This window comes from Arvicola amphibius, chromosome 10, assembly GCF_903992535.2.
Source record: "Arvicola amphibius chromosome 10, mArvAmp1.2, whole genome shotgun sequence".
NCBI classification, from domain to species: Eukaryota; Metazoa; Chordata; class Mammalia; order Rodentia; family Cricetidae; genus Arvicola; species Arvicola amphibius.
Genome location: NC_052056.1, coordinates 124,858,914 through 124,886,530, shown reverse-complemented (window position 1 = coordinate 124,886,530; position 27,617 = coordinate 124,858,914). Strand labels below are relative to the sequence as shown.

At 50.6% G+C, this 27,617-nt stretch overlaps 1 protein-coding gene across 1 annotated transcript; it reads right to left on the bottom strand.

The window, feature by feature from the left end:
• On the bottom strand, positions 1-27,185 carry Ulk1 (unc-51 like autophagy activating kinase 1). The gene is made up of 28 exons (XM_038345198.2): positions 26,722-27,185; positions 26,285-26,377; positions 26,163-26,204; positions 15,131-15,163; positions 14,876-14,912; positions 12,201-12,374; positions 12,030-12,103; positions 11,639-11,740; positions 10,701-10,759; positions 10,529-10,616; positions 10,181-10,226; positions 9,756-9,844; positions 8,650-8,797; positions 8,113-8,173; positions 7,842-7,931; positions 7,345-7,470; positions 6,907-7,052; positions 6,703-6,789; positions 6,027-6,295; positions 5,185-5,378; positions 4,800-4,909; positions 4,582-4,725; positions 3,888-4,078; positions 3,563-3,735; positions 3,361-3,479; positions 2,854-3,011; positions 1,914-2,049; positions 1-1,835 (listed from the first exon to the last, which is right to left on the bottom strand). The coding sequence occupies exons 1-28, from the start codon at positions 26,830-26,832 to the stop codon at positions 1,780-1,782; spliced, it is 3,156 nt and encodes a 1,051-aa protein (XP_038201126.1). The 5' UTR covers positions 26,833-27,185; the 3' UTR covers positions 1-1,779.
• Positions 27,186-27,617: the final 432 nt, after the last annotated feature.

Here is a 27,617-nt window from a genome sequence, read left to right as displayed (position 1 = left end):
TTAACAATTCCATATTTTATTTTCTTAAACTGATACGACACAGTGAAACGCAAAAGGGGTGGATTCACACAAATTCATCTTAAATTGACGGGCTGAGCACTGCTTTGGAGAGCAGGTTTGGCTCACACCACACACAGCCAGCCACACACATACACAACCACCCAGGAGCCATTAGGAACCAGGTGGTAGGTAAGGATCCCTGCACCAGCCTCCCTGGTGGCTCTGGATTCCAATTGGCCACAAAACAATAAATACATGTTACATGCAAGGGAGGTCATGGGGTGACTAGGGAGGAGGCTAGTCTTAGAGATCTGCTTTCTTGTATGTTCAAGCACAGTGGCAATATTTCAAGTATTGCAAAAACAAAACAAAACAAAAAAAAAAAAAAAAAAAAAAAAAAACAAACCAAAAAAAAAAAAAAAAGTTGGTGTGTGTCCTATAACTCTGAATGTTGCTGGGGGACAGCAACCCCACATCTGCCTTGTGGACACTCAGATACTTTCAAGTACACGTGGACAGAGCAGTGACAAAGAGCCAGCACACTAGGAGGCCGGGAAGATATCAGCTCATGTCCACCTTGGAGCCTGGAAGACAAGCTCAGCAAGCACAGGAGCGACACTCACGGAAAAGCTCCATGAGGGACAGTTTTGCATATGTTATTTTTCACCCACACCTGCCTACTGCAGGGGGAGGACGGCATCTGGGCACTGCCCTCTGCCATCTAACAGGGCAAGTTGATAGAGATAGCCAGCCACACACTCACACACCGTATCAGGCAGCCTCTTCGCACCCTCAGCCACACAGCTGGTGCCATCTCCTCCATGGGAAACATCCAGAGCAATGCTCTGCCTTCCCCACCCCCACCCTGCCAATTCTTAAACATCTGAACTTTCCTTTTTTAAAGAAAAACTGGATTTGGGATTGCAGGCAATACATTTTAGGAGTAAAGTGTGGAAGTTCTGAGTTTATAAAGCATGGTGCTTCACAATGACTGTCCCTAATGAACATTTAAACAGGAGGACTGTTTCTCCCCTAAGAGGCAAGCCTGTGTTTCCCTCCAAAGACCAGACACAGGTGGAGGTGCACACTGGGCTATTTATACACGTAGACATGGTCTGCATCTGTACAGCATCTTGGAGAGCAAGAGCCAGGAACAGGAGGCAGGTTCCTAGTTCAGACTTGAACTGCTGGCTGAAGTTCTTCAGTCTCTGTCTACATAAAGTGCTCTGGTGACTTACAAAGCTGGGTGGGTAGTCTCAGAGGGAGAGGTTCCTATTCCTAGAGAGATCAGGAGGCCAAAAGGCCACACCCTTTTTTCCTGGATGAGCAATGGGGTAAGTGAGCTGTGAGAAAAAGCTCGCTTTGGCTTAGAGTCAGCAACAGTCTCAAGGCCTTGCCTGTCCACAGGGCTGCCTTGGGCTCTGCAGGTGGCAGGTGCCTACACTCACCAGCCTACCACCTCTCAGTGCCACACCTGGCTGCCAGGAGAGCCAGCTAGGAAGGATATGTTCAGAAACTCCTGTCCCGGTGGGCAAGGAAGCTGTCACTGGCACTTTGACATCCACCTACTGGCAGAGACTGGCAGCCTAGGAATAGGAAGCAAGAGTTGCACCAGTCTGCACAGGTCCACCATGCAGCATCCCTGCTGGAGTTGGCTGGCAGCAGTCTCAGCACCATCGGATCAGTGTCAAGAAGGACAGTCTGCCAGGTTTCAAACCCTTCCCTGCAGGATGGCAGAGGCGACTAGCTCCAAGGACACAGCAGGCTGGTAGCAGGCAGTCAGGCACAGATGCCGCTCAACAAGGCAGAAAGTCTCCGCTCAATGCACAACTTGCCTGTGGAAGAGAGAACATGATATGGTGAGGCCACACCTACTAACTACCCCACACAGGCTGCCAGGAAAAGGCACTCACACTTGGCAATGTTCTCAATGTCCGTCTGGTCCGTGAGTGTGTGCTGTAGCCCCTCCAGCAGTAGCAGGGCTTTGTGATAGCGTGGTACACAGCCCTCTCGGTGCTGGAACATCTCATCCAAGGCAGCAGATTGCACCTGTAGACAAAGGCAGAGCTGGGAAGGGCCAGGGCAAGGCAGGAGTGGCCTGAATGCTCAGCACACTGCGGTTTGGCCCAAGTTGTTTAGAGTGAGTATAAGAGGATGGTTAATTATTAGCAGGTAGTGGTGGTGCGTGCCTTTAATCCTAGCACTCGGGAAGAAGAGGCAGGCAGATCTGAGTTCAAAGTCAGCCTGGTCTACAAAGCGAGTTCAAGGACAGCCAGGGCTACACAGAGAATCCTTGTTTAAAAAAAGAATGACTAATAATGTCCCGGGGATAGCTAATGTCTTAGATGCTCACAGAGCCAGGTGACCCGACTGCATTGTGGCCACTGTGCTATCTACTTGGGGTGGATACAATCAAACCCTACCCCAGGACAGTCAGGGTGGCACTGTGAGCAGTGTACAGAGCACTCACTCGGTGTCATTCCATGAGGTCATGGTCACCTGAGAAAAGAGTATAGATAAGGAGGCCAACTTATACTTAGTTCCTTCCCCTTTGGCAGGGGTGTTCCTCATACGTGAGGAATATGTGAATAATCTCAAAGCAGAGTCCCTGCCTCAACGGTGTGGTCTTCACACAGAGGTCTTCCATGTTAGCTGAAAAATGGAATCTCAGAGAGAATAGGTAGGGATGCTACCTGAACTGAAAAGCTACACAGTGGACAGGTGAAGTCACTATGGGAAGCCCCTTGCTTGCTGGGTAGAGCATCACCTAACGCTGCAGACCTCTAGCACCTGGCAGCACACTAGGAACAAAATCCCAAGCCCCACCAGACAAAGCACAAAGACCGCCCATACCATCTGTACAGCGTGGCTGAGGATAAGCCGTTCAGCAGTGACACCATGGATCCCATCCAGCAGCCGTTGTTTGTCCAAAAAGAAACGCTGAAGCCGCAGACTGAGGCCCTGACAGGACACCACGCTGGCCTTATATAGCTCGTTTAGTCTGCGTACAACTAGGGTAGAAGTGTCAGTCATTTCAGGCTTTTAGGAGCAGAGGACCCCATAGAGAGCTGGAGAGCATGTGTGTAAAGGAGTATGTTCCGCTTGAACAGGAGCTGCAGCCTCCAGCTTTCCCCAGAGCCCTATGTAGCAAGAGCAACATCAGTTCCAAGTAGCTCTGCCTGGGTAAACCCATGGACTTACTACTCTGTGCTCTGAGCATGAGGCCAGGTCCTGTGTACCCACTCTGACAACTGCCCTTGGCATGGCCTAGTCCTACCCATGTGACCTGAACTCTCCTCTCTCTCAGGCTGGCTTGCTCACTCTTACCCCAGCACCACACCCCTGAACCCACATCCTCACCCTGCTTCACAGTAGATGAAAGGCAGAGCTTGCCAGCTCGAATCTGGCCAATGGCAGTCTGTAGGCCTGAGGACAGAAGCTCAGCCACCTTCAAGTACAGTACCAGCTGTTCTGCAAAGCTAGAGGTCAACAAACAGGTCAGAGGCTAGTCAGGGCCGGCAATGTCCAAGAACTGCCTTCTCGGTCCCCAGGCAACACCTACCCCCACTCGCGGCTCAACTGACTGATCTGGTCGGCCACCACACTTTCCTGCAGCTGGTACTCAGGGCCCCCGGCCACCTCGCTGGCACTACCCTTCAGGGCTGCAATCTCCAGAACTTGCTGTGCAAATGCAAGTGTGAAGCGCAGACTGTGCAGGGTCTCCGTGTGCTCTTGCTGAGGAAGCAATAAAGGTCAGAGCCTGGGGCACACAAGTGTGTGTTAGAGAGCTGAAAGGCTCATCTGCCAAAGAGGCACCTCTCTCCCAAGTATTAATCAGGTAAGTCAGAAGGAAACACCCATGCTTGTCACCTCCCCACAAGCCTCACCTCCATGAGGGTCTCTTCTGGGAGGTCAGGAGCCTCAAAGGTCACAGCTCCCTCCAAGTTGGCAGCAAGTGGGTCAGCAAGGCTACAGCAGTGGCCTGGGGCAGAAAGCTCAGTGGCCTCACCACAGGCCCCAGGTACTAAGTGGCGGGCAGAGGAAGAGCCGGCAGAGCCCAGGGAGCTGGAAGAGCCCACTGTAGGTAGATGTCTGGTAAGGGACAGGCAGCATGCCTGCTTCACACCCTGCCATCTCTGGCCCTCTGAACTCCCTCTCTCAGTTCACATTCTTCCTCATCCTGATGCTTTAATAGGGAATACAAGTCAAAGGTGCCAGCGCCGGGATCTCCGTCTTGGAGTGCTTTAGCTTCCAATACTTAAACACATATTGGTTCAGAGAAAGCAGTGAAGCCATGCGCAGAACTGGGTGGTATAGGTAGGTAAAGGCAACCACTGCCATCATTGTGAAGTGGCAGGATCCTCGTGAATCTATTATTTAGCCAGGGTTTCCAACCAACATAGGTTGGGCTTTCAGGGCAGTTGGATAAGGAGACCAGCATCTTAAATACCACGCCTGCTCCATGCATATGCTGGGAATGCCACAGATCTTACACAAATGGACCTTTAGGATTATGCTACAGAACACTGCATTCAAGAATTCCCATTCCAAGGTTCTGCTCTTACTTCGCATATCCCTCACCTGAGAACATTCTGGTGCGGGTGCCCTGGGGCGGTGTGGTACCACTGGGTGGAGAGCCCACAGTGAACACCACAGGTGCTGGACTGCTGGCCCCTCCAGCACGGGCTCCTGGGTGCAGGGTCCCTCCAAAACCAGCAGAGGGAGCTAAGGAACAAGGCAGGTTCAGAGATCAGGTCTGGGCCAGACTCTCACAACACCCCCACAGATCCCTCACATACCAATCTCCATAGGTTTCTCCTGCAAGCTATCAGTGCTGCCTGAATCAGAGGCCTGTGTCCCAAATGCAGCCTTAAGCAGCAGATCTGTAAGACGGCTGGTGCTGAAGGACCTGAGGTGGTAGGAATGGGGAGGCAGTATGTGTGGAGAGTGCCTCTAGACCCAGCAGCTAGGGTCCTATTTCTGCACACAATCATACCTCAGGCATAAGGAGCTGTGAGTTCTCTAACCCACTTCATCTTTCAAACAAGGAAAACAGGCTGAACTGCAAGGGCCCACCACAAATTCCCAACACCTGCCACATTGGGCAGCCAACACACAAAGATAATTTTGGTCAGAAATGGTAAGGAGGACAGCTCCTGAGCACAGTCCATCCACCCCACTTACCGGCCAAAGGGGCCCCTGGTGTCTTCAGCAGGCCGCAGGCCAGAGCCCAGCTGCTGACCCTGAAAAGGACTCGCCTCTGAGAGGTCAGGCAGTGTGCGGTTCCGAGGAGGCGTCATTACTACACCCTGCCGAGCCAACAGGGTCAGCAAATTCTGAGAGCTGGGAGCTTTGGGGAAGTCAAATGAGGGCCCAGCCTAGGAGGGAAGGACAGCAGCACTGAGAAGTTCCAATGGACTGCCAGACCTCAGAACCCATAGCCCAACATGGGCCCACTGAGGAAATCTGTCCCTTCAGAACAAGCACTGATGATATATGTACAGGCTCTTACAACACAAGATAGCAGCTGCTGTGTGGGGCTAAGACAAAGAGACAGAACTACACAATCTCTCTAAGTGACAAACTAGCCCTGTGACACTTTTTGAAATGGAGTCTTACCAAAACAGTCCATGGTAGCCTCAACATTCAGCTCCTCCCTCCAAAGCTAGGCTTACAGGTATATGCCTCGTCTGAGATTTCTTTCCTATACTCAAATCAGGCCTACTCATCTTAGTAAACACCTTTTGGTGCCACACTACCATAGTCACAGCATAGCAGAGAGACACAGGGCCCAAGGTTTCTTCCCTATCAGGGAAGTCAGCGGTCCCCATTCTGTGACAAGCCATCTCCTCCAAGAATCAGTTCCTCTAATTTCCCTTCCCTAAGCCCCTGCCAGGCACCTCCAGGGAAACAGCCCGAGTGTGAAACCCAACAGGCAGCCAAGACACAGAGACCAGGTCCTTTCCCACCCCGTATCCTCCACCAGAGCTCTGTCCCTCCTAGAAGTCAGTCCAGCCAGCCATTACCTTGGTGGGAGAGCCTAGGATGGGGGGCAGGGGACTCCGCTGTAGGAAGTCAGGCAGCTTAGGTGAGCCACGCAGTGGCCGGCAAGACTGTAGCCCTGGGCATGGCTGGGGTGCGCTGGCTTGGGGTGGGCTGAAGGTGGCTCCCAGAGGGTCTGTTGGGGGCTTGGGGAGCTTGGGGCGCACAACATGGAAGTCAGACAGGTTGGGGGCACTGTGCAGACGGCAACCCAGCCCAGTGGTCCGTGAGGAGTGCTCAGGCACAGAGGAACCTGAGGACAAGAACAGGGACAGGACAGGCTGCATTACTACCCTCAGGTCCCTCAGCTAGACACACTGGAAAATATCCAACAAAGCACTGCCCCACTCTAGGTCTCTGTAACCACCATTCTGGACACCTCACTCCATGAACACAACACCCTTACAAAGTCTCAGAAAGTTTCTATGAGAGCGGAGGCACAGAAGGGCTTAGCAATCTGTCCAAAGCCACACAGCTGTAGAGTACAAGGAACTGAGTGGCAGGAGGCATCCTCTGTGATCCAAAAGTTGATTTCACTGTATTTCCTACTTTCTCCCTAACAGCAAGAGCCTCAACAACAGGAAGAGACCCCAAACAATGTCAGCTAACCTTCATGCCTGCTCTATAGATGCTCAGGCCAGGGGCTGTGCCCACACCTACCTGGTCGTGGTGACCTGCCAGCTCGCATATCAGCTCCTTGTGGGGAGGGCACTCTGCTCCAGCCAGGCCGCTCAGGAATGGTTCCCACTAGTAAGAAAAGGGTAGCTAGATTAGACACAACAAATAGAAGGGGTCATCAAACCCACCCCATCTACTCCCAGAAAAAGGAATGCCCACCAGTTCTCATCCCCCATATAAACTTACCTTGGGGAGAGGGTGTGTAGGGACGGCTACCTCCTAGTGACGGTTTCCTGGCCAGCATGGCTCCATCAGTGTGGGAGGGGGGTGATGGGCTGGCCCGAGCAAAGCCCAAGGGGCTAGTGCTACCTGATCTTCGGATGGCAGAGGACCTGCACAGAGCCAGGGCACATAAGGTCTAATTGACATCACTGAGGGCCCCCTGATGTCACTCAGCTTTTTCTTGGCTAGTCTGGCTTACAGGTACTTACCAAGCTGCCTTCTATAGTTTACATGAAACATTCATTCAACCCCTAACATTTACTTTAGTCCACCAAACACAGCTTGCCAACAAGATGGGTTTGAGAGCTTAGAAGTCCCCAGTAGTTACGAGAATTCTACAAACTCCATGACTGTACACAGGACAACTGTGGCACGACTCTCACTAAAGTTAGGGACACTAACCGGGCTGTCTGGTGCTGAGTAGGTGATTGTAAATTCTGCTCGATGCGCTGGTAGTTGTGCACCTGAGTGGGGACAGGAATGGGGACCGAGGCACCATACCTGTTGCTGGAGAAAGGGCCAGGTCGGCTGTGGAGAGAGGGTAACCACTGTAGACGGCACTGGGAAGAGGCTCAGGCCCAGACACATTTGGGTTGAGAGGTCTCATCCTTGCCCAAGTCTGAAGAGTTGGCTTTCACACTGTACCCCACCCAACACTTGTCTGTGTGACTCCCACATATGTGTTGCCTATAACCTAATCTAGGCAAGGTCCTGTAGGCAGTATTCTCAGTTGGGTTCCCTCACTAATCCAGCCACATATCAACAACAGCCCTTCAGTGGGACATCCACATTGCCATGTCTGGCCAAATCTGATCGAATACAGGACCTTTAGACACAACAGATCTTGCCAAGAAAGATGGCCAGGATGCTGAGGATCACTGATGCCCATCTATGCTTACCCAGAGGGGCTGGGAGAACTGCTGCAGGTCGGGGAGGGAGAAGGGGTGCGACCATGGCTCTCTAGGCCAGCAGAGGCCACCAGCGAGCTCCTGGTGGTAGAAAGGACAGACAGCTTTAGATTGATGCATCAAGATCCTAAACTCTCTCACCAGGCTTCCCTAAGTGGGCCCAGCAGCCTTAGTTCTTCCCAAATGGCCTATTCCATGCCAAGACTGGCTACTGCAAAGGCCCAATTTATCCCTGGGCAGAGGTCAGGAGAGGCTGACTCACCCACTACACAGCAGGCTATCGGGTGGGGGCTTGGTACTAGCTGCCTCAGCTACTAGGTCACCTGTGGAAGAAGAAAGCATCTGACCAAGGTGTCCCCTGTCCTCCTTGACTCGCCTGACCCTCTGGCTCTTGGTGCTCTGCTCAATGTCCCCTTTCTCCTGAGAGAGTGCAGTCTGAGCAGTGCAGTTGCTTGCTTATACAGTGGCTTTGTGGGGTCCCAGTATGAGGGCAGTCTACTCCAAAGCAAAGACACTGGGGTGGCAACCCTTCGAGAGCCACCTTTGTATTGTATATATATCCATGTCCCCCCTTTTTTTAATACTCTGGAACTTGGGGCATAGGGCTCTCCAGACACACCTGTGGTGATAACATCCTCCCTAGCAAGCTCAGGGCTCTAGAAACCCATTCCAACTGCCCATAGGGAGTCAGGCTAAAGCCTATGCCCACATGCATGTGCATGTATCCAGGTGTCTGACACACCTTTATACTCCCCCAACAAATACTGTGAGGTTGCCTGTCTATGTAGTGGGACCTGACCTGGAAACTGGGCTGGGACCATGACAAAGTCATCTGTGTCACAGGAGTCTTTGCTGCTGCCACCAGAGTCCCGGGAGCCCTGCAGAAAGCCAGCAGCATCCGCTGGGGAAGTAAGGGTCTTCTGCAGCTGTGGCATCTCCCCCAGGGACTGCAGGACAGAGCAGGGTTGGTGAACTGAGTCCAAAGGCAATCAACCTCCCCAAGAATGGTGCAGGTCACAGTGGATCTCAGGCCCATAGTGCTAAGCAAAGGGGGCTGGGCTTGGACATTGCAGCACAGCACAGCTCTTTATTTTTTTACGATTTATTTACTACATAAGACAATGTTCTGCTTGCATGTATGCTTGCAGAAGAGAATACCATATCTGTTTATGATGGTAGTGGGCCACCATATGTTTGCTGGGAATTTAATAAAGAACCTCTAGAAAAGCTGCAGCCTGTGCTCTTAACCTCTGAGCATCTCTCTGGCCCTCTCTTTCAAACATTAAAGACAAGCTTTAGGATGAGTGTCATACGGCTTGGGAGCCTGCAGCTCCTACACATTCATGAAGAATCTACCTCTGGGACAGTGTTCACCATCCATCCCTCTTCACCCCACCTCTCCATTTCTGTACAGTAACAAACCAGGGGACCATAGAGGTAGTGTCCCTGTGAGGAAGTTGCTACTGCAAACCAGCACCAAGCAGGCACCATATGGACACGCCTCTAGACTCTCAGAGCAGGTGGCAATGCTTAGCACAGTTGTAGGTATACTTTTCATGGAATGAGTACCCCCAGAAGGTGCCCTACCATCAGACACAGATCACAGAACCTGCTCCCAGTTATGGCAGAGCCTAGAATACTGGCCAAACCCGGAACACTATCTTATTACTGTTTCAATCAAATATGAGTGAACATTGATATGGGGCTCAAGTCCCACACAGGCATGATCAACAGATCACTGCCACTGAGCCTCAGTGAGAGGGGATCTCTTCCCTAGGCATGCAGGACACAAGCTACACAAACAATGCCTAAAGTATGTAAGGACCAGACGCAGCTAGATCAATTTCTGCACACCTATCATTATACATTCCATGGCCCAACAGATAATCCAAGATATCAACTCACCGGTGGGGAGGCCAGGTGTGATGCAGAGCTGCTGCTAGAGCTGCTGCCGGACCCTGAGCTCGGGTACGAGGGCACAGGCACAGGTGGGGCTGCAAGAGGAATGTGGGTCAATATGCACACTTCTGGATCCCACTACAGCTCTGGGGATGTGTGGGGATGTGGCTGCCTTTGAATGGCCCGGTACCTCAGCTCTCACCACAGAGACAAGCAGCCAGCATCAGGCTACACCACTCTGCACTGGTACCTCCAGTGCCCCAAAGCCTATGACACCGGTCATAGGTAGATATATATACATGGCCTTGAAGCAGAGGCAGAACTGGATGCCCCATCAACCCAAAGTTTTCCTCAAAATAGCATGTGACACCTATAGACATTGGGGAACATGTCACAAGCCCAGTCTGTGCCCAAGATTCCCAGAGACTCACACTTCTTGATGGTGGTGCTAGCATCTAAGAAAGGATGGTGGAAAAAATTCATCTGTTGGATAAAAAAAGTTAATTATCTTGAGGTCCCTTACCCAGACAGCCTGACCAGAGAGCCCTGGGTGTCAAAGTCAGGCCCCAGCAACCTAGGCAGAGTCAGGGCCCCAGATGGTGGCTCTTGAGAACATCTGACCTCTATTTCAGCGGGATTCAGTCTGCTGGCCATGCTGAGGTTAGAAGGAGTCTAGTGTACTGTGGCCCGGAGGCTGACAGCAAATGGTAGGCTAGGAGTGCCTGGGCACTAAGACCAGCTAACATAAGTTAAAGGGGCAGGGTGCCAGGTGGCCTGTGCTCACCAAAGTCCATTCGGTCCTTGTGGTTGCGCTGCAACAGAGCCAGGAGCAGCTGCCGCAGGGGAGCTGACGTCTCCCGTGGGATGCTGGGAGAAAGAGAGGATGGGTTTGAGCAAGAGTTGTGGGATGCCAGGGTAGACATGTCCTGGGGAGTATGGAGGGTTTCTTACGCAGGAACCAGTGTCTTGTTTTTCTCATAAAACAGGCGCAGGTCCTGAGGGCTGCTGGCCTGTTGGGATAACAATGAAGAGGTTCAGTCCTGTGAAGTACCTGCCACCTCAGAGCCCTAACACCTACCTCCCAGTGCCTAGCCTCTCAAGTGCCTTTGTCTCCAGATATCCATGGCAAGGACCACTGAGCAGCTCATGTGCCATGTGCACACAAGGACAAGGGGAAGGCAGACGGGGCAGAAAGAAGCACCAGACCCTCCAATGAAAAAAGGCTGGGCATATATTCCATGTTGGGGACACATCTGGGAGGCTCACGGGTTGATACCCCAGTACAGGAAGTGCGGTTAGCTCTTAACCTGAATAGTCAATGTTGGCAAGTAGGAACTATGCAAGCCTATTAGGGCTTGGGGGCATGCCAGGTATCAATATCATATCTTGTCAAGGCAGACACAGCCCTAGGTTTTTAAATTCCCCTTGATGCAGACTTTGCTTCCAGGTTTGGGTTACCTACTTAGGACGAACAGCTGCTTTAGAAGCAAGGGTAGGTGGAAAGTCCATATTGAGACATGACTCTGACCTCTAATGGGGTCACAGCAAGGAGACCCTTACTAAGCAGAGAGGTATGGCTTAATCATAGATAAGAGAACTCTTCTGCTAGGTGGGAAGTACCTGTGTGGCAGAGATCAGGGTGACTGGGCAGGGTCTAATGCTACCTGACTCTTAAGAAAATACAGTTTCAGTGACCCCTTGGAAGGCTATGGAGAAAATTTTCACCTAAAAGATGCAGGAGAGCCACCAAGCTTGGTACCTGTAACCACAAACTGATTCCCCATCTGGCAACCCTGTACTCTTCCATGCTGGGAACACCACCCACACTAACCCTTACCCTCTAAGGTTTTGGGAACTCACTAAGACCTTAGTGTCACAGGCTTACTTACCTGAAAGGGGGCCTTTCCTGTCAGACACTGGTAGACAATGGTGCCAATGCTCCATAGATCAGCCTTCCCGTCATAGTGCTGGGACATGATGACCTCAGGGGCCTACAGGGTAACAACAGATAAGCCCTACTGTACAGCAGTATGTAATAACAGCTATCAGGCACCAGCCAATTGGAGCAGACATCTGCTGGGGACCAAGCAATCAACATACATCACCAGAGCAACAACCAGTTTTGACATGACAAAATGGTACGGCCACTCTGTCTGCAACCCCTTACCAAAATGGTAAGGCCACAGCTTACTTAGGAATTCCGTAAAGGGTCTCAGGCAGGGCTGACACTAGCCCAGCTCTGCCTTGCCCTTGAGTCCTGAAGCATGAGTAAGCACGCACCATGTACATAGGAGAACCGCAAAGTGTGGCCGCCATCATGTTGCTCTGGAGGTACCGGGCAAATCCAAAGTCAGCTGCAGGAGAAGCACCCAGATTGCATGAGCTGAAATTGCTCTGGGCATGGTCCCCTGCTGCAGTCTCTCAGGGAGCTACCACCCCAACAGGTCTCACCAATCTTGACTCGGATGTTACTAGGGTTGGCACGGCGACCCCCAGGATTGGACAGCAGAATGTTCTGGGGCTTCAAATCGCGGTGGATGATGCCCTTGCTGTGTAACAGCTGCATGGCGCCAGCAATCTGCTGTAGGAATAGCCTGACAGTATCTTCACTCAGTGTACGCATGGCTGTAAGAAAAGGCAGGCTCAAGGAACTTGGGACACCACTGTCTTGAGTGTACATGGTTGTGTGGAAAGACAAGCTCAAGGCCTTAGCGCCAATACCACTCCCCAGACACTCCAGCACACAGGGCCAACCCATTCTGCATGCCATTGGGCACCAAGGCCAACTTTCCTTTGCAACCTCCAGAAGAAGCTGGTCCTTTCTTATTTTAACCCCAAAGAGCACCTGCCCCTCTTCTCATACATCCTTGTAGGAAGCCCCCTAACCACTAGCTCTTGGTGCTTATGACAGCAATCTACTCCTCTTGGTCTCCACTCTTCTGCTGACACCTCCTAAAACCTTCTTCATTCCTGTGGCCAGCAATCAATCACTAGGTTTTGTCCCTAGTTCTGGAATAGGTCTTTTATCTACTAGTGCACAGTCGAAGTGGGGACAGGCACTGGAGAGATAGTTCAGCAGTTAAGAGTACTCGTTGTTAAGAACCCTGGTTTGGTTCCTAGCACCTACATGGTTGCTCACAAGCATCTATAACTCAAATCCCAGGGCTTCTGGAATCCTCTGTCAAGTGCCAGGCATGAATGTGGTCTACATTCATAAAGACAAAACACTCACACACATAAAAACAAATTTAAAGTTTTTTGTTTGTTTTCTGTTGTTTTGTTTTTCAAGAGAGGGTTTTGCAGGGCTGGAGAGATGGCACAGTGGTTAAGAGCACTGTGTGACCTCTTCCAGAGGTCCTGAGTTCAATTCCCAGCAACCACATGGTGGCTCACAACCCATCTGTAATGAGATCTGGCGCCCTCCTCTGGCATGTGGGCATACATGGAGGCAGAATGTTGTATACATTATAAATAAATAAATCTTTAAAAAAAGAAATAGGATTTTGCTGTGATCTCTGTGAGTTGGAGACCAATATGGTTCTAGAACATCCAACGCTACATACCCTGTCTCATAAACAAACAAATGAAAACAGTGAGTAGCTCTATACTCAGGCTAGACTGGGCACAGGCTTCACCAATAGCTCAGTGTGGAGATGTCAGATAACCAGTTAACTCCCTCCCAGTAGGAGGCACCTCTCTGGTAACCAGGTCTGCAAGGATCACCTACCTAGAGCCCAGCAGGCAGACACCAAAACATGTACACCTTATACATATGCACTTGGCACATACCAAAAGAATAAACAGTCACTGCAGATCCAGTCTGGATCACACAACCGTTTTGGTGGGACACCAGCTCACCACAGTCCAATCACTTGACAAGTGGCTAGGCTGGAAGCCTACACGAACTCAAACACACTGACACATAGGGGTCTGTAAGCACCTGATAATCTCAAAGTTATATATAGGTCAACCTTGTACTAACCTGCTCACCCCTTTCCTTCTCCACAGACAGGTGACATGTGAGGCTGGCCTAAGACCAACCTAACACACTGTGAAGCTGGAAACTTGCCAAGAACCACCCAATTACTGAAAGTCATGGGTGCAACATGCTGCCCCAAGAGACAAGAGCAAATACTGCACAGATCAGCCACATGAACCTGAGCATGCAGTGAGCTGACAGGCCACTGCATCTAAAGTCAGGAGCCTCAAGATAGCATCCCCACACCTACTCCACAGCTGACTCATCCCATCAGACTTTGCAGGGTCCTCCTAGACCCAGGATCTGCTATGATGGCAACAGGAAGTCAGTGTCCGAGTCTGGGATGGTGTCTAGAGGCTCCAGCAGAAGGAGGACCCAAAGAACAGAAGACTGCTCTAAATGCCTGTGTTCCTCTGGAGAATGCTCAGGAGTTTTGCTAGAAGGTGCTCAGGTCCCTGGAGTCCCCATTCTCAAAAGGCCAAGTGGCTGTCATTTCCTTTACAGTCTGAGACAGAAGGTATATCTAAGAGGGGCTGCTTTGAACCATCAATCCCTGCTTCTGGTTTTGTGTTTGCCAAGGTGGAGCATTCTGAATCACAACCATAGACACCACTGCACCTTCCAGGCCTTGCTCCCCCTCAGAGTGCTCCACGGAAGGGATCAATGCACTCTCACTCTACGGATCACAACCCCACTCGCTCTCCTGCTGCCTGAAGCTTCCTTGCTCTGCTAGTGAGAGCACTTTTTACTAGTCTGTATCCAGACACTCCCATAGATCTATTGGCTAAACTTCACATATACACTAAAGCTGCCCCTGCCCTCCCATGAAAACCATACACCCTCCTCCCCATGTTTTGTGCCTGCCAGTGCTTGCTCTGACCCACCTACGCTGCCTGTGTCCTCAACCCTGCCAAAACAGCAGTACCCGACTATTCTGCTCAAGTCATCCTCCCAACATGTGAGAAACACTTAATAAATAGCTGAGGGTGGTGAGGCCTAAGGGTCTAAAAGAGCTGGACTCCCTTCTATATAGCCCTAAAGCAGGAGAGGATGAGGAAAATCAACGCCACAATCAATCAGGGGCAAATCAAGCTGGCAGCAGCATCTTAGACTAGCAGTAGTGCCCAGCTGGGGTATGTCTACTCACTGTGTAGATAGTCAGCCAGATCTCCACCATTACAGTACTGCAAAAGACCAGGGACATACCATCAAAACATGGCCAAAGACCTTCCAGTCTTAACCTGACTCCTTAGCCCCATACCTGTTCCTTGAACCTGCCCAGTACAGGTGTCCTAAAATCGCAGCTAGGAATGTCAATAGTGCATACTTATAACTGACCCAACCCTAACCCTCTGCCCATTCCTCTGGGCCCTGTGATTGCCCTGGCCCCATGGGAACTCACCTCCATGACCAGGTAGACAGAACTGGCCATCTCCTGAAAGACAAAACAAGCCATTTGAGAAGGGAAAGTACCTTGCATATTCTTTTTTTAAAATGTTTATTTATTTATTATGTATTCAATATTCTGTCTGTGTGTATGCCTGCAAGCCAGAAGAGGGCACTAGACCTCATTACAGATGGTTGTGAGCCACCATGTGGTTGCTGGGAATTGAACTCAGAACCTTTGGAAGAGCAGGCTATGCTCTTAACCTCTGAGCCATCTCTCCAGCCCCTACCTTGCATATTCTTTCACTCATTGGACATTACTTGGAAGAGCCCTTGGTACTTGGTACCACAGGCACTCTCAATATGTCATTTACCAATAGGGCTTGAGGCAGAGTGAACATGGCCAGGCCTAGGTGTCTTCTGTGGCCAAGACTCAATCTAGGAGACAAGACATTTATGGCAAATGGCTTGGGAGAAGGGAACCTGTTGTTTCAAGATCATACTAATACAGGCCCAGTGTCTCAAAGTGTCTGAGGATCTCCATAAGGTTCAGGATAGGAAAAGGTTGATATGTACAGGGACCACTACCTTTGAAGGTTACTCTTGTCCCTAGGGAGCTGACCTTGACTCTTAGTCCAAGAACTTCCCAGCACTGGAATCCACAAGGCTAACAGATTACAAACTGGTACTGGCAGGGTTAATCAGTAGCAAGGAGGCCTCCAGCTGTTCTGATCCAGCCTTGTGGGGCTTTGGAGGCTAACAGGCAATCTCAGCAGGAGGCATCCTGATCTCCTCACTCAAACTCAGACAGACCCTCACCTGGGCGCACCAGTCCGTCCCCTTGTCTAATCAAAGCCTGTGTGAACAGGACCACCCACCTGACAGGGCCAAGTCCCACACTGCGGGACCACCCATAGCAAATCCCCCTCAAAGCTGTAACAATCACCATTCACACCTGTTTCACTGACAAGAAACGTGGGACCTAGTGGTATTAAGCCAGTCAGGCTGGTTCTAAGCAACTTGCAGAATTTTTCTACAGGCAGCCTGATCCCTGCAGTGTAGCCGTCTGCTGGGTGGAGCAGGCTTTAGGAACCACAGGAAAAAGGCCCTCCCCTCCTATAGCCCACAGCAAAAAGGAAAGGCCCCGCCCCAATTCCAAGCACTCAAGGAGGATCCACTCCCTGATCCTCAGGAACTCAGCTACAGAGATGAAGGAGGTTCCTCAAATCTCTTCCAGGCCTGGACAAAGCGGAGACTGCAGAGTCCTGCTGACAGCTTGCAAGAGCTGGATGGGACAGGAACCACAGGCCCCAGATGACCACCACAGCAGTCAATGGCCACCTGCCCCACAAGTCGGTTACCCCAAACATGTACTCAGACTTCAAGGACTCCTACCCAGCCTCCCAGTCCCTATGACTAATGCCTACACATGAACACCCATGAGTGACAGACATGAAACATCTGGACACCTGCGATGTGAATGTGCAAAGAGCCCACCCATGTGCCTCAGAACTGCACCAGAATGATTGGGGAGCTAAAAAGTGTGTTCAGGCAGTCTGGCTGTCCCACCTCAGTGTGTTCCAAAACTGACAAACTGGGTATAGCCCAGGTGGGAGGCTATTCACAAATACAGGCCTAGACTGCTTCACCAAGGCCTGTATGCCAACACCCCAAGTACCTGCCTAGATGAGGAGCCTTGACTTAGCCCCATTTGGCTCCACTCCCACCTCTCTCTGCCTTCCAGGCCAGCTGCAGGAGACACTCTGGGACAGGTGATGCCCTGTAGAGCCCCCAGTCTGAGCAACAAATAAGTTAGGGGCCCAGGATGGAGGGACAGGGACCAGGAAAAAGAGACCAAGTCTAAGTAGGATGGGGACTAAAATGAAGAAATAGCCTGAGGCCCCTTCAGCTCAACTGAAGTGAGAGCTAAAGGAGGGCTTAGGGCACAGCAAAGGTGGCAGAGATAAGGACCCACAAATAGCCACTGCTGCACACTCTGTTCCTTCTGTGCATCAGAGGGCGTGTCTCAGCTGCTTCAGTCTGCAGCTCAAGCCAATGGAGGCTGCTGGGGCCACTTGCTATGTATGGGACACACACATTAGAGCCTGGCAGTTAGAGGCTCAGGCCTGTCCTTACCATAAGTACTGTTCCCTTGGGTAGATCTGTCCCAGAGCCCCAAACTCATCCACCTAGCCTGAACAAGCAGGGACAGTGACAAGGACTGACAAAAGATCTGGAAAGATAAATAAATACAAAATAACAACCTCAGAGATATTAACCCAGGATTCCCAAATGAGGGATGACTGCTACCAGCAGCCCTAAGCCTGTCCTCTCTTATATACAGCATCATGCTTCCTGCCTCCCTAGAGGCAAAGCTACCAGTGAACCATGGGACTTCAGCATGCACACATAGTTCCTGATTAGACCCTAGTAGGGTCCATCTATATGCCTTTCATAAGCCAATTCCTAACCAGTCCCAATCAAGCTGGAACTCTACTGCCTACCTCCAGCCCTTCCCAGTAGGTGGTCCTAAAAGAGACCCAGAAGGGCTCAGGTAGAATGGTGTCAGCTTTAATTCATAACAGCTAGCTTGTTGCCCCATTCTGACCTGCTACTGCCGCAAAAGAACAAGCTTCCATCTGAGACTGAGTGTTCCTACCAGGCCTGAGCTGTGGCCTTAGTCCCCAATGGTAGTGCCCACCATTCTGGCAAGCCCTCTCAAATCTGCTCTTTGTATTCTCTCCTGCCTCTGTGCTTAACTTCCCTGAGCCCCAGAAAATAACAAGCACAGCACGTTCCCCAGCCAGTTTTACAAATGAGCCAAGGCCCAAGAAAGCAAGAGACATGCCCAGCTCTGTAGAGCAGCAGGGCTCGCCCAGGCAGGCTGGCTTCCATGCCATCTCCCATCTATATGCCTTCCATAAGCTAATTCCTAACCAGTCCCAATCAAGCTGGAACTCTACTGCCTACCTCCAGAGCTGGGCCTTGCTGTCTCTAGCCTGGAGGGAGTGAGGTAAACCACAAAGTAAGAAGGGCCTCCCAGGCAAGAGCTTTTAAAGGGAAACAGCCCGCCCAGACCAGCCCCTCTGCATTGATGAGGCTACCCTCTTTAGGAACAGGGGTAGCAGAAGCCAAAGTACAGCCACAGTAGTTACAGCTACCCTGTCTCAACCTACCTTGAGCTCACCCAGAACCACCTCTCCAGCCTCTATTCTGCTCAATTGGTTTCTGCAAACTCTAGGGGGCAGTGACAAACCACAGCTGACAGTAGAGCAAAGAAAGACTTGGAGACAGACATCCCTTTGCTGAGTTTCCCTCCCTGTGCACAGAAACTCACTAGGGCAAAAGAAAAGTTCAAGAGGGACAACAGAATCAGCACTCCTGCAGAAGCTGCATCTGCTACTCTCAGGCATGCACTGCTAGCCCAGCAGTCCAGCATCCTGGGAAGCCGTACGGGCATCTGGGCACGTAGGAGGCCGCCCTGCCCCAGACACTGAGATATTTGCTTAATAGGATCCCAGCTCTCCACCCTCTGCCTGCTCTACTCTGGTCTGGCAATCTCAAGCTGGGTCTGGCAGGCGGGTGACATGCTCTGACCCAATTAACTCCTGAGGAGCCAGGCTTCTTCTGGACTGCAGAAGGTGCCAAGGCTTTAGCCACAGCAAATGCTGGGCTCTTCTGGACAGTTGACAGAGGAAGGCCAACTAATAACACCAGGGTGTAAGGAGAGTCTACTCCACCCCACTGGGCTCGAGCAGCCACCCTTTGTTGCAGGCTACCAACCCAGGCTGGCCTCTCAGAGGAGGAGGCATCCACATGTCCGGGTAGGTCTATAAGCCTACTTCCATGCACCAACTTATGCTGTGAATAGTCAGACCCTTCTCTGAGACGCCACAAATAATTCAGGATAACAGAGTTGTCTCTTGGGAATACAACTCCATATAGTTCCTCTCCAGAACCATACTTCTGTAATCTATCTACAACGATTCTGACCACTACAGATAGTACAGTCAGAAAAGTGACTGACTCCCCTGCAAAAGACTATTTGTAGGAGACCAGCCAGACACAGGGCAAGGAGGAGAGGGCAGGCAGCCTCTAGAACATGGCATCTATCCTGCACAGCCATGGGCTTTATGGTGTATTCTATCAGCCTTACAACTGCCATATTTTTACATTCTCCATAATTTAAAAGGTAAAAAACCTTGGTCCAGCAGGTAAAAGAATCCATGACCAAGGCCAGGTGCTGGTGGCGCAAGCCTTTAAACCCAGCACTTGGGAGGCAGAGACAGGTGGATCTCTGTTGAGTTTGAGGCCAGCCTGGTCTACAAGAACTAGTTCCAGGACAACTACGGCTGTTACACAGAGAAACCCCATCTCGAAAAAAAAAAAAAAACAAACAAACAAAAAGCCGAAAAAGAAGCATCACTACATCACTAAGCCTGACAATCTGAGTTTAATTGCTGGGACCCATCTGATAGCGATACCAACTTCTGACAAATTATCCTGATTCCCACATGAAGAACACATACATATACACAAAAAATAAAATTTCAAAACTCCAGTCTTTTTTTTTGGCGGGGGACGGGGTTTCAAGATAGGGTCTCTCTGTAGCTTTGGAACCTGTCCTGGAAACTAGCTCTGCTAGAGATCCGCCTGCCTTTGCCTCCTGAGTGCTGGGATTAAAGGCATGTGGCACCACTGCCTGGTTTGGTTTAAAACTCCAGTCTTTTAGTGGTTTCTGAATGATGATTAGTTTCTGCACCCCTGTGACATGTGCATCCTTCAATTATTAGTTCAACATCAACCCCCTATTTTGGACTTAAAAAGACAAAGTGGGAGGGCGTTAGGGACCTGGAGAGACGGCTCATCAGTTAAGATTAGTGGTTGCTCTTGTAGAGGACCTGTGTTTGATCAATACACTCATATGATGGATCAAACCACCTATAACTAACTCCAGCTCCAGGGGATCCAACCCTCTTAAAGGCTTCGGTGCATGCACATGATACTTACATATGTGCAGGGAAAACAGACACAAAATAAAAACAAATCTTTAAAAACAATAAAAATAAATCAATAAAGTGGGAACTCAACAAGATGGCCCTGTGGAGTGAAGCTACCTACCACCAAATCTAATGCTCCGAGTTTAGAGTCCCCAGAACCACAGTGGAAGGAGAGATCACCTCCACTCCAGTTGTTCTGACCACCACAGGCACTGGGACATGTGCATGCCCATCCCATATATTACACAAAGGTTAAGAAAAGTTTTAAATAAAGAGATGGGGCTGGAAAGATGGCTCAGCGTTTAAGAACACTGGCTGTTCTTCTGGAAGACCAGGGTTTGATTTCCAGCACCCACATCACAATCATCTATAACTCCAGTTCCAGGCATCCAATACCCTCATCTGGCTTCATAGTCACCAGGCATGTAAGAGGTGCACAGATATATATATTCAGATTCAGGCAAGAAAATAATTTTTCTTTTGGTTTTTCGAGACAGGGTTTCTCTATAGCTTTGGAGCCTGTCCTGGAATGAGCTCTTGTAGACCAGGCTGGCCTCGAACTCACATAGATCTCCTGCCTCTGCCTCCCAAGTGCTACCACTGCCCAGCTAAAATAAAAAAAAAAAAATAATAATAATAAAAAAGCTAGGCATGGCAGTGCACAATTGTAATCCCAGTCAGTACCTGCTAGGATAAGGTAGGAGGATCACAAATTCAATGCCAGCTAAAGCTATAAATCAAAATCCAGTCAGAAAGCTCCACCTGTTGATTGGAATCTGCTTTTAATCTTGAGGGTGGAGGTCATAATTTCAAGGAGTTTAAGGCTAGCCTTGGGCTATAGGAGACCCTCATTCAAAAGAAAAAAAAAACAAAGAGCTGGGTGTGGTGGCTGCTGGGTGTGGTAGTGCATGCCTTTGATCCATCAAGAAGGCAGAATTCAGAGGAAGCCTAGGTTACAGTGAACTCCAGTTCAGACTCAAAAAATAAAGAAAATTTCAAGGCACAATCGATTTGTAGATGTACAAACTGCAGACTTATCTGAATCCTGGCCTATCTCTGATTGTGTCCAGTGACGAGCTCTATCTCCACTGTGGGTGGGAAGGTCATAACCCAACCCACATCACAAGCCTGTGATGAATACAGACACTCCCCTAACCCTAACTCAAAGCTAGTCTGTCTGCAAGGTCCAGGTGAGTCACCTCTCGGCAGCCTGGCAAGTATAGAGCTTCAAAGAACCTGCCAGACAGCGTACTAGCCTCCAGGGAGTCATCAGCAAGTAAGGCTGGCAAGCAGGCAAAGACTGAGCTTATTTCTATGGGCGGATACTATAATTCTGGCAGTGCACACTCTCCCAGAGCAAGAACAAGTTCAGACATTAAAACCTGGATGAGAGTCCATTCCACCCTTGATGAAGGCCATGTGTTCCACCTGCCTCCCCAAATTGCTGGCAAACTCAGGAGCATAGGGAGTTAAGGTTTGACTCTTTTTTTAAAAAAAAATATTTATTATGTATACAATAGTCTGTGTGTATGCCTGCAGGCCAGAAGAGGGCACCAGACCTCATTACAGATGGTTGTGAGTCATCATGTGGTTGCTGGGAATTGAACTCAGGACCTTTGGAAGAGCAGGCAATGCTCTTAACCTCTGAGCCATCTCTCCAGTGCCTTTTTGGTTTTTTTTTTTTTGGTTTTGTTTTTTTTATATATTTTTATTATTTATATATTTATTATGTATACAATGGTCTGCCTGCATGTGTTCCTGCAGACAGATATTGGCACCAGACCTCATTACAGATGGTTGTGAGCCACCATATGGTTGCTGGGAATTGAACTCAGGACCTCTGGAAGAGCAGTCAAATCTCTTAACTACTGAGCCATCTCTCCAGCACCAGGTTTGACTCTTAAGTGTGAGGCAAGCATGCTCAGGATCCTAGGTTCAACTAACAGCACTACAAGATTAAAAAGGGGAGGTGGTGTCACACTTTTTTGTGTGTTTGTTTTGAGACAGGGTCTCACTATGTAGCTGAGTGCCCTGGAACTCACTATGTAGACCAGGCTGGCCTGGAACTCAATGAGATCTGCCTGCCTTTGCCTCACAAGTGCTGAGATTAAAGGAGTGTACCCTGCACCTTTCCACCAGGTGTTATGGTTTCAATGCTGCTACAGCTTCACATGTTTGAACACTTGGTTTCTAGCTGGTGGCATTGTGGAACTAACCCTCATGGCTAAAAACATGGCTAGAAATTATTGCCAGGCTACTTGTTGTCTGAGTTCTCTGCTTCCCTCATCAGCCAACGTGTAAGAATGATCATGTTCCCACCACCATGAACTCCACCTTGCCTTTCTTGCTATGGTGATGTAGAACCTGTAGCCAAAATAAACTTCTCCCTTAACCTGCTTCTGCCAGGTGTTTGAGGCCAGACTGGACAATGAGTACCAGGCTAGCCTTGAGTGAGTCCCAGCCTCAAAAAAAATAAAATAAATAAAAAAGGGGCAGGGAAGAAACCTATGTGTAGTCCATCACAGAACTTTAATAAAAAGCCCATTTACATACAAAAAATTTGCATAAACAGGGTGGTGGTGCATGCCTTTAATTCCAGCACTCAAGAGGCAGAGGAAGCAGGCGGTTGGTGTCACATGTCTTTAATCCCAGCACTTAGAAGGCAGATGCAGGCGGATCCTTGTGAGTTTGAAGCCAGCCTGATCTACAAGATAGTACCAGGATAGGCTTGATAACTACAGTGAAACCCTGTCTTGGGAAAAAAAAAAAAAAAAAAAGCAGAAGAGGCAGGTGAATCTGTTAGGACATCCAAGACTAAAAAAGCAGGAAAAACAACATAGACAGACAGTACCAAGTGGTACAGCTCTAAGGACTTTCACTCAACTTGTCACCACAGACCCTGGTCCTTTACTGCTAGAAACACAGGCATGTAAGGGCAACTTGATGATGGTTCCATCTAGAGGTTCACAGGAAAGCAAACCTAGAGTCAGCTTCAGGACCCTGCTTCCAACATGGGAAACAAAAGTAGATTTGTTTACCACTGTTCAAGATGAGGAGTATGAGATCTTAGCAGCTAAGACATTGTATTTTGCTGGGACTGGAGAGATGGCTCAGCAATTAAAAGCACTGGCTGTCCTTCTAGAGGACCTGGGTTTAATTCCCAGAACCCACATGGCAGCTCACACCTGTCTGTAACTCCAGTTCCAGGGCTTCTGACACTCTCACACAGACACACATGCAGGCCAAACACCAATGAACATAATAAAAATAAATTAAAATTTATTTAAAACAAGGGGAGGCATATTTTGTTCTTGCAGAAGACACATGTTCTAGTAGCCAGCACCCTCCCCAGGCAACTCACAACTGCTCCTAACTCCAGCTACAAGAGATGCAACGTCCTCTTCTGACCTCTAAAGTCACCTAACACACACACACAAACACACACATGCTCGTGACATATACCCAAACACATATACATAAATAAATAAATAATCATTAAAACACACACACAGTAGGGCTGGGCGGTGGTGGCTGAGGCTAGAGGTTGGGTGTGGTGGTACACACCTTTAATCCCAGCACTCAGGAGGAACAGGCAAGTGGCTCTCCGTGAGTTCAAGGACAAAAACAATAACAAACAAAAACACTAGTAAGATTTGACTTATGAAAGCACATGAGGTTTGAGCCAATACAATCTTAGGTGATGGATGACCACTGGCATCATCTCTCTGGAGGGCAATCTGACAACAGTCACTCAAAGTACAGTATGCAGTCTTGCCCAGGGCTCCAACTTCTAGGAATCCATCTACACACCTGTGCTAGCCAGAGTCCAAGGACAGTTGTGACCACATTTTGACTGGCCAGAATCCCAGAATAGCCTGTGTTCCTCAGGAGGGGTTAGGCTAGTAAAATGAACCACAGTCAAGGCCTGGGCACCACATGGCCTGAAATCTATACCACAGCAACAGACACCAGCAAATCCCACCTGTGCTCCCATTGCCTCAAACTGAGACCTGACAGAAGTGATGGCACAGCCTGTGTGGTCCAATCAGGCTGCAGTCCAGCTCTGAGCACAGACCCTACTGCAAGCTGTCATTCCAATAAAGAACCAAGTGTGATTCCTCAGGGCAGATGAGACATCAATGTGAGACAGGAAACCGAGGCTTCCTGCCTTCGCCAACAGACCATGGAGGACATTGGGGGTAGTATGGTAGGAAGGGCACACATCTCCTAGGAAGAAAAAAAACTGTAAGGATGCCTAAGAGGAGAAAGGACAGCAGGCCATCTGCTCAAGGATTGGAGAACGACTTTTTTTTTTTTTTTTTTTTTTTTTGCATTTTGAAGACAGGGTTTCTTTGGAGCTTTGGAGCTGTCCTGGAACTAGCTCTTATAGACCAGGTTGGCCTAGAACTCAGAGATCCGCCTGCCTCTGCCTCTGCCTCCCAAGTGCTGGAGATTAAAGGTGTGTGCCACCATCGCCCAGCAGAGAATGACTTTTGTATATTTTTTTTCAGACCCTTCTGCAGCACTGGAGAGCTTTCTTGACCTAATCATCCTTTTTTCTAACCAAAGAGTGTTTCTTAAACATCAAGGATACAGAACACCACCACCAGGTCATGGGGTGAAGGGCCCTAGAACAGGCATTTCTCAGCACTTCCTTTGGGCAGAGGAAGCCAGAGCCTTGCCAATACTGGAGGAAACGGCAGAGTTCCTCAATCAGGTGGCTTAAGTGGATGAAGCAGAACGAGTGGAAACCAGAGTGGAACAGGCTTCGAGTCTGCAGTGGACCTAACCAATTATCTGTTCAGTTCTAGGAAGACAACCATGGAAAATGCCCAGACATGGAACCATGGGAACCTGGAGGGGCTCACAAAGCGGAATGAGGGCCAGAGTCTATCCCCATGAAGGTCATGTCACCTACTCTGCCCTGGGTCCACAAGAAGCACATCAAGTGTACTGACGAGGCCTTGCCTAGAGCACCGGAAACAGGAGAAGGAAGAGAAGCATGGGGAAGGAAGGACAGGTGGCAAAGGACAACCTCCTGGACCTGGAACAGAATGTCTCCAGCTGTTGCCAGGTACTCCCTGTCACACTGGACCTAGGCCCTGCCCACAGGTCACCTCATGACATGTCACAGCCCCAAAGGTAAAGCTGGACGAGAAGCAGGGCAGGGAGGGAGGGAGGGAGGCCACCAAAACACAGCTGGCCGCTGGGAACTTCCCTCAGCCAGGGCTGGTCCTGTGCCCCAGTAAACAGGTTTCAAGATCATTAGTCAGCACTTTGCTCAGGGGACCAGTGCCTCGGGTTCCTGGTCGCCACACCGGGCATCCAGGGCCTCCAACCCCACCACTACTGGACTGGGGGACCGGAAGGCACCACTGAGGCTGACTGGTCTGTCCGCCTTCTTGATGAGGCTGCCAGTCCTGAGGTGGAGACATCCTGCTGCTGGGTCCAGTGGGCCCAGCCCCAACCGCGCTCAAGAAGGAATCTCCAACAGCCCCTCCCCCTCCCAGCCTCTGACGCAGGAGTAGGCTGGCCAATGCCAGGCCGCTGAAGCAATGTCAACAAACAAACCCGCCAGCCCAGACAAGTGGGCCTACCAGGGGCACCAGATGCAGTAAGGGCCACTGGGTCAGACACTGTAGAGGAAGGGGTCCTTCGCACTAGGGCACACTAAACCAAAACCACACACGATCTGAGCAATAGGACCGCCAGAGATACAACGTTAGTGCTTTCGGCTGCCTTCCTTCCCCATTCAAGCAACAGACAATCTAGGGGGGAGGTCCCCATGATTTAACAAAAGCCAAAACAAACTTGGACCAGAGATGGGGTCTCCAGGACCTTGTGGGGCTTCAGAGTTGGGCAAGTCACAGACACCATATTCAGAACCCCAGCTCCTTTCGTCTACATCATACCAGTCTAGAGCCATCAACTGTCCAATGGCAGGGGCTTCAGTTCTGGCAACCTAGAGCCTGAGGCTGTGACTGGGTCACCGGCAAGAATAACATTACCCCTCCCCCAAGTCCCACAGCAGCAGCCTCCCGGCCTTACCTGGAAGTCATACAACGCCACAATGTTTTCGTGCTTTAGTTCCTAGGACACAAATCCAAGTTTCTCATTAGCAAGACAAGAGCTGGCCCACCTCTCCCCCCTCCCTTGAGGCACTGGCTCACCTTCAGGATTTTGATTTCCTTTCCCAGCAGTGTCTGGGACTTGGCAAGGTTTTTCTTGTTAATGCATTTGACGGCCACCTCCAAGTCGTGCTTCTGAAAAGTCAAACGTAGAACTTCAGGACTGAGAATATCCCTCCCTCTGCCCCCCAAGCTGGGAACACACTGTGGCCTAGGTTGGCTGTTCCTAGGTTCCAAGGGTCGTGGGATTGGAGGTTGCCCGAGGCCGGCAGGTAGGCTGTCAGCGAGGCCTGGAATCTAAGCGGATGGAGCCCTAAGCTAGGTTTCAAAGACTGGTCTAACTCTTCAGTGTCAGAGAATCCTGGTCGGGCGTCTCCTGGATTCTGGAGCTAGAGTAGCAGGTGGGTTTCCGGAGCTGGGGTCCTGAATTGGGTACCTCTCCAAGGTAAGGTGTTGGGGCGCCCGGGAGCCTCACCCACCTCGCGGTGGCGACCCTTGAAGACCACCGCGAAGGCGCCGTGTCCAATCAGGTCCTTGCGAGAGAACTCGAACTTGCCCACGGTCTCCACGCCGCCGCGGCCCGGCTCCATGGCGCGCGCGGGCCGGGATCGCGGGCCCGGGGGCGGTGCTCCGGGTGGCGCGGGCCTCAGGCGGAGGCGCGGGAGGCAAGAGGGCCGCGTACGCGGGGCCGGAGGCGCGGGCTCATTGCCGGGGCCGCGCGCCCCATCGGGCAGGCCTGGGCCGGGTCCCAGTCCCACAGGCCGGCGGACGGAGGGGCGAGATCCTTCGGCGTCCCCCACGGCACCCTCCCGGCGCTGACAATCGGGACCCACTCCGACTCGGCCCTCGGCTCAGATACACTCCAGCTCCGACTCGCCACTAACAGACGCTGCGGCTCAGAACCCCGCGGGGAAACAAAAGATCCGCGGCACCCGGGCCTCGGAGCCTGAGACGCCGGCGCAGCCGCAGTGCGCGGAGGCGGGGAAAGGGGCGGGGACTGCGGAGACGGGACCTCCTAGGTGGTGGAGCTGGCGAGGGGCGGGTCCGAAATGGAAGCCACCTCGTAGGTGGTAGAGCGGGGCGGGGCCTAGTGAAGGCGGGGACTGGCCCGGAGCAGGCCCTAGAGTGGGCGGGACTTGGGAATAGGACGGTATGGGCGGGGCCGGAGCGGACCGAGAGCGAAGATCTGCTTATCTGTATTTGCATCCAGCTGCGAGGCTTCTGGCTTCTCGCTGTACCCTAGGTGGGGTTTCTTGTTTTAGTTTTTTTTTTTTTTTTTTTTTTTTTTTTGCTTAACTTATTTTTTATTCACGTGTATATGTGTGTGCCTACATAAATTTATGGGCACCGTATGTGCAGGAGAGCAGAGGGAATT

What these genes read in the sequence shown, in the direction of transcription:
- Ulk1 (XM_038345198.2), bottom strand. Translation starts at nt 26,832, where the DNA reads ATGGAGCCGGGCCGCGGCGGCGTGGAGACCGTGGGCAAGTTCGAGTTC. An exon ending in TAGCACCACCATCAAGAAGT is followed by an intron (nt 9,845 to 10,180) that starts GTGAGTCTCTGG and finishes TTCCTCTTGCAG; the next exon opens with CCCCACCTGTGCCTGTGCCC. An exon ending in TTCATCTACTGTGAAGCAGG is followed by an intron (nt 3,012 to 3,360) that starts GTGAGGATGTGG and finishes CTTCTACCCTAG; the next exon opens with TTGTACGCAGACTAAACGAG.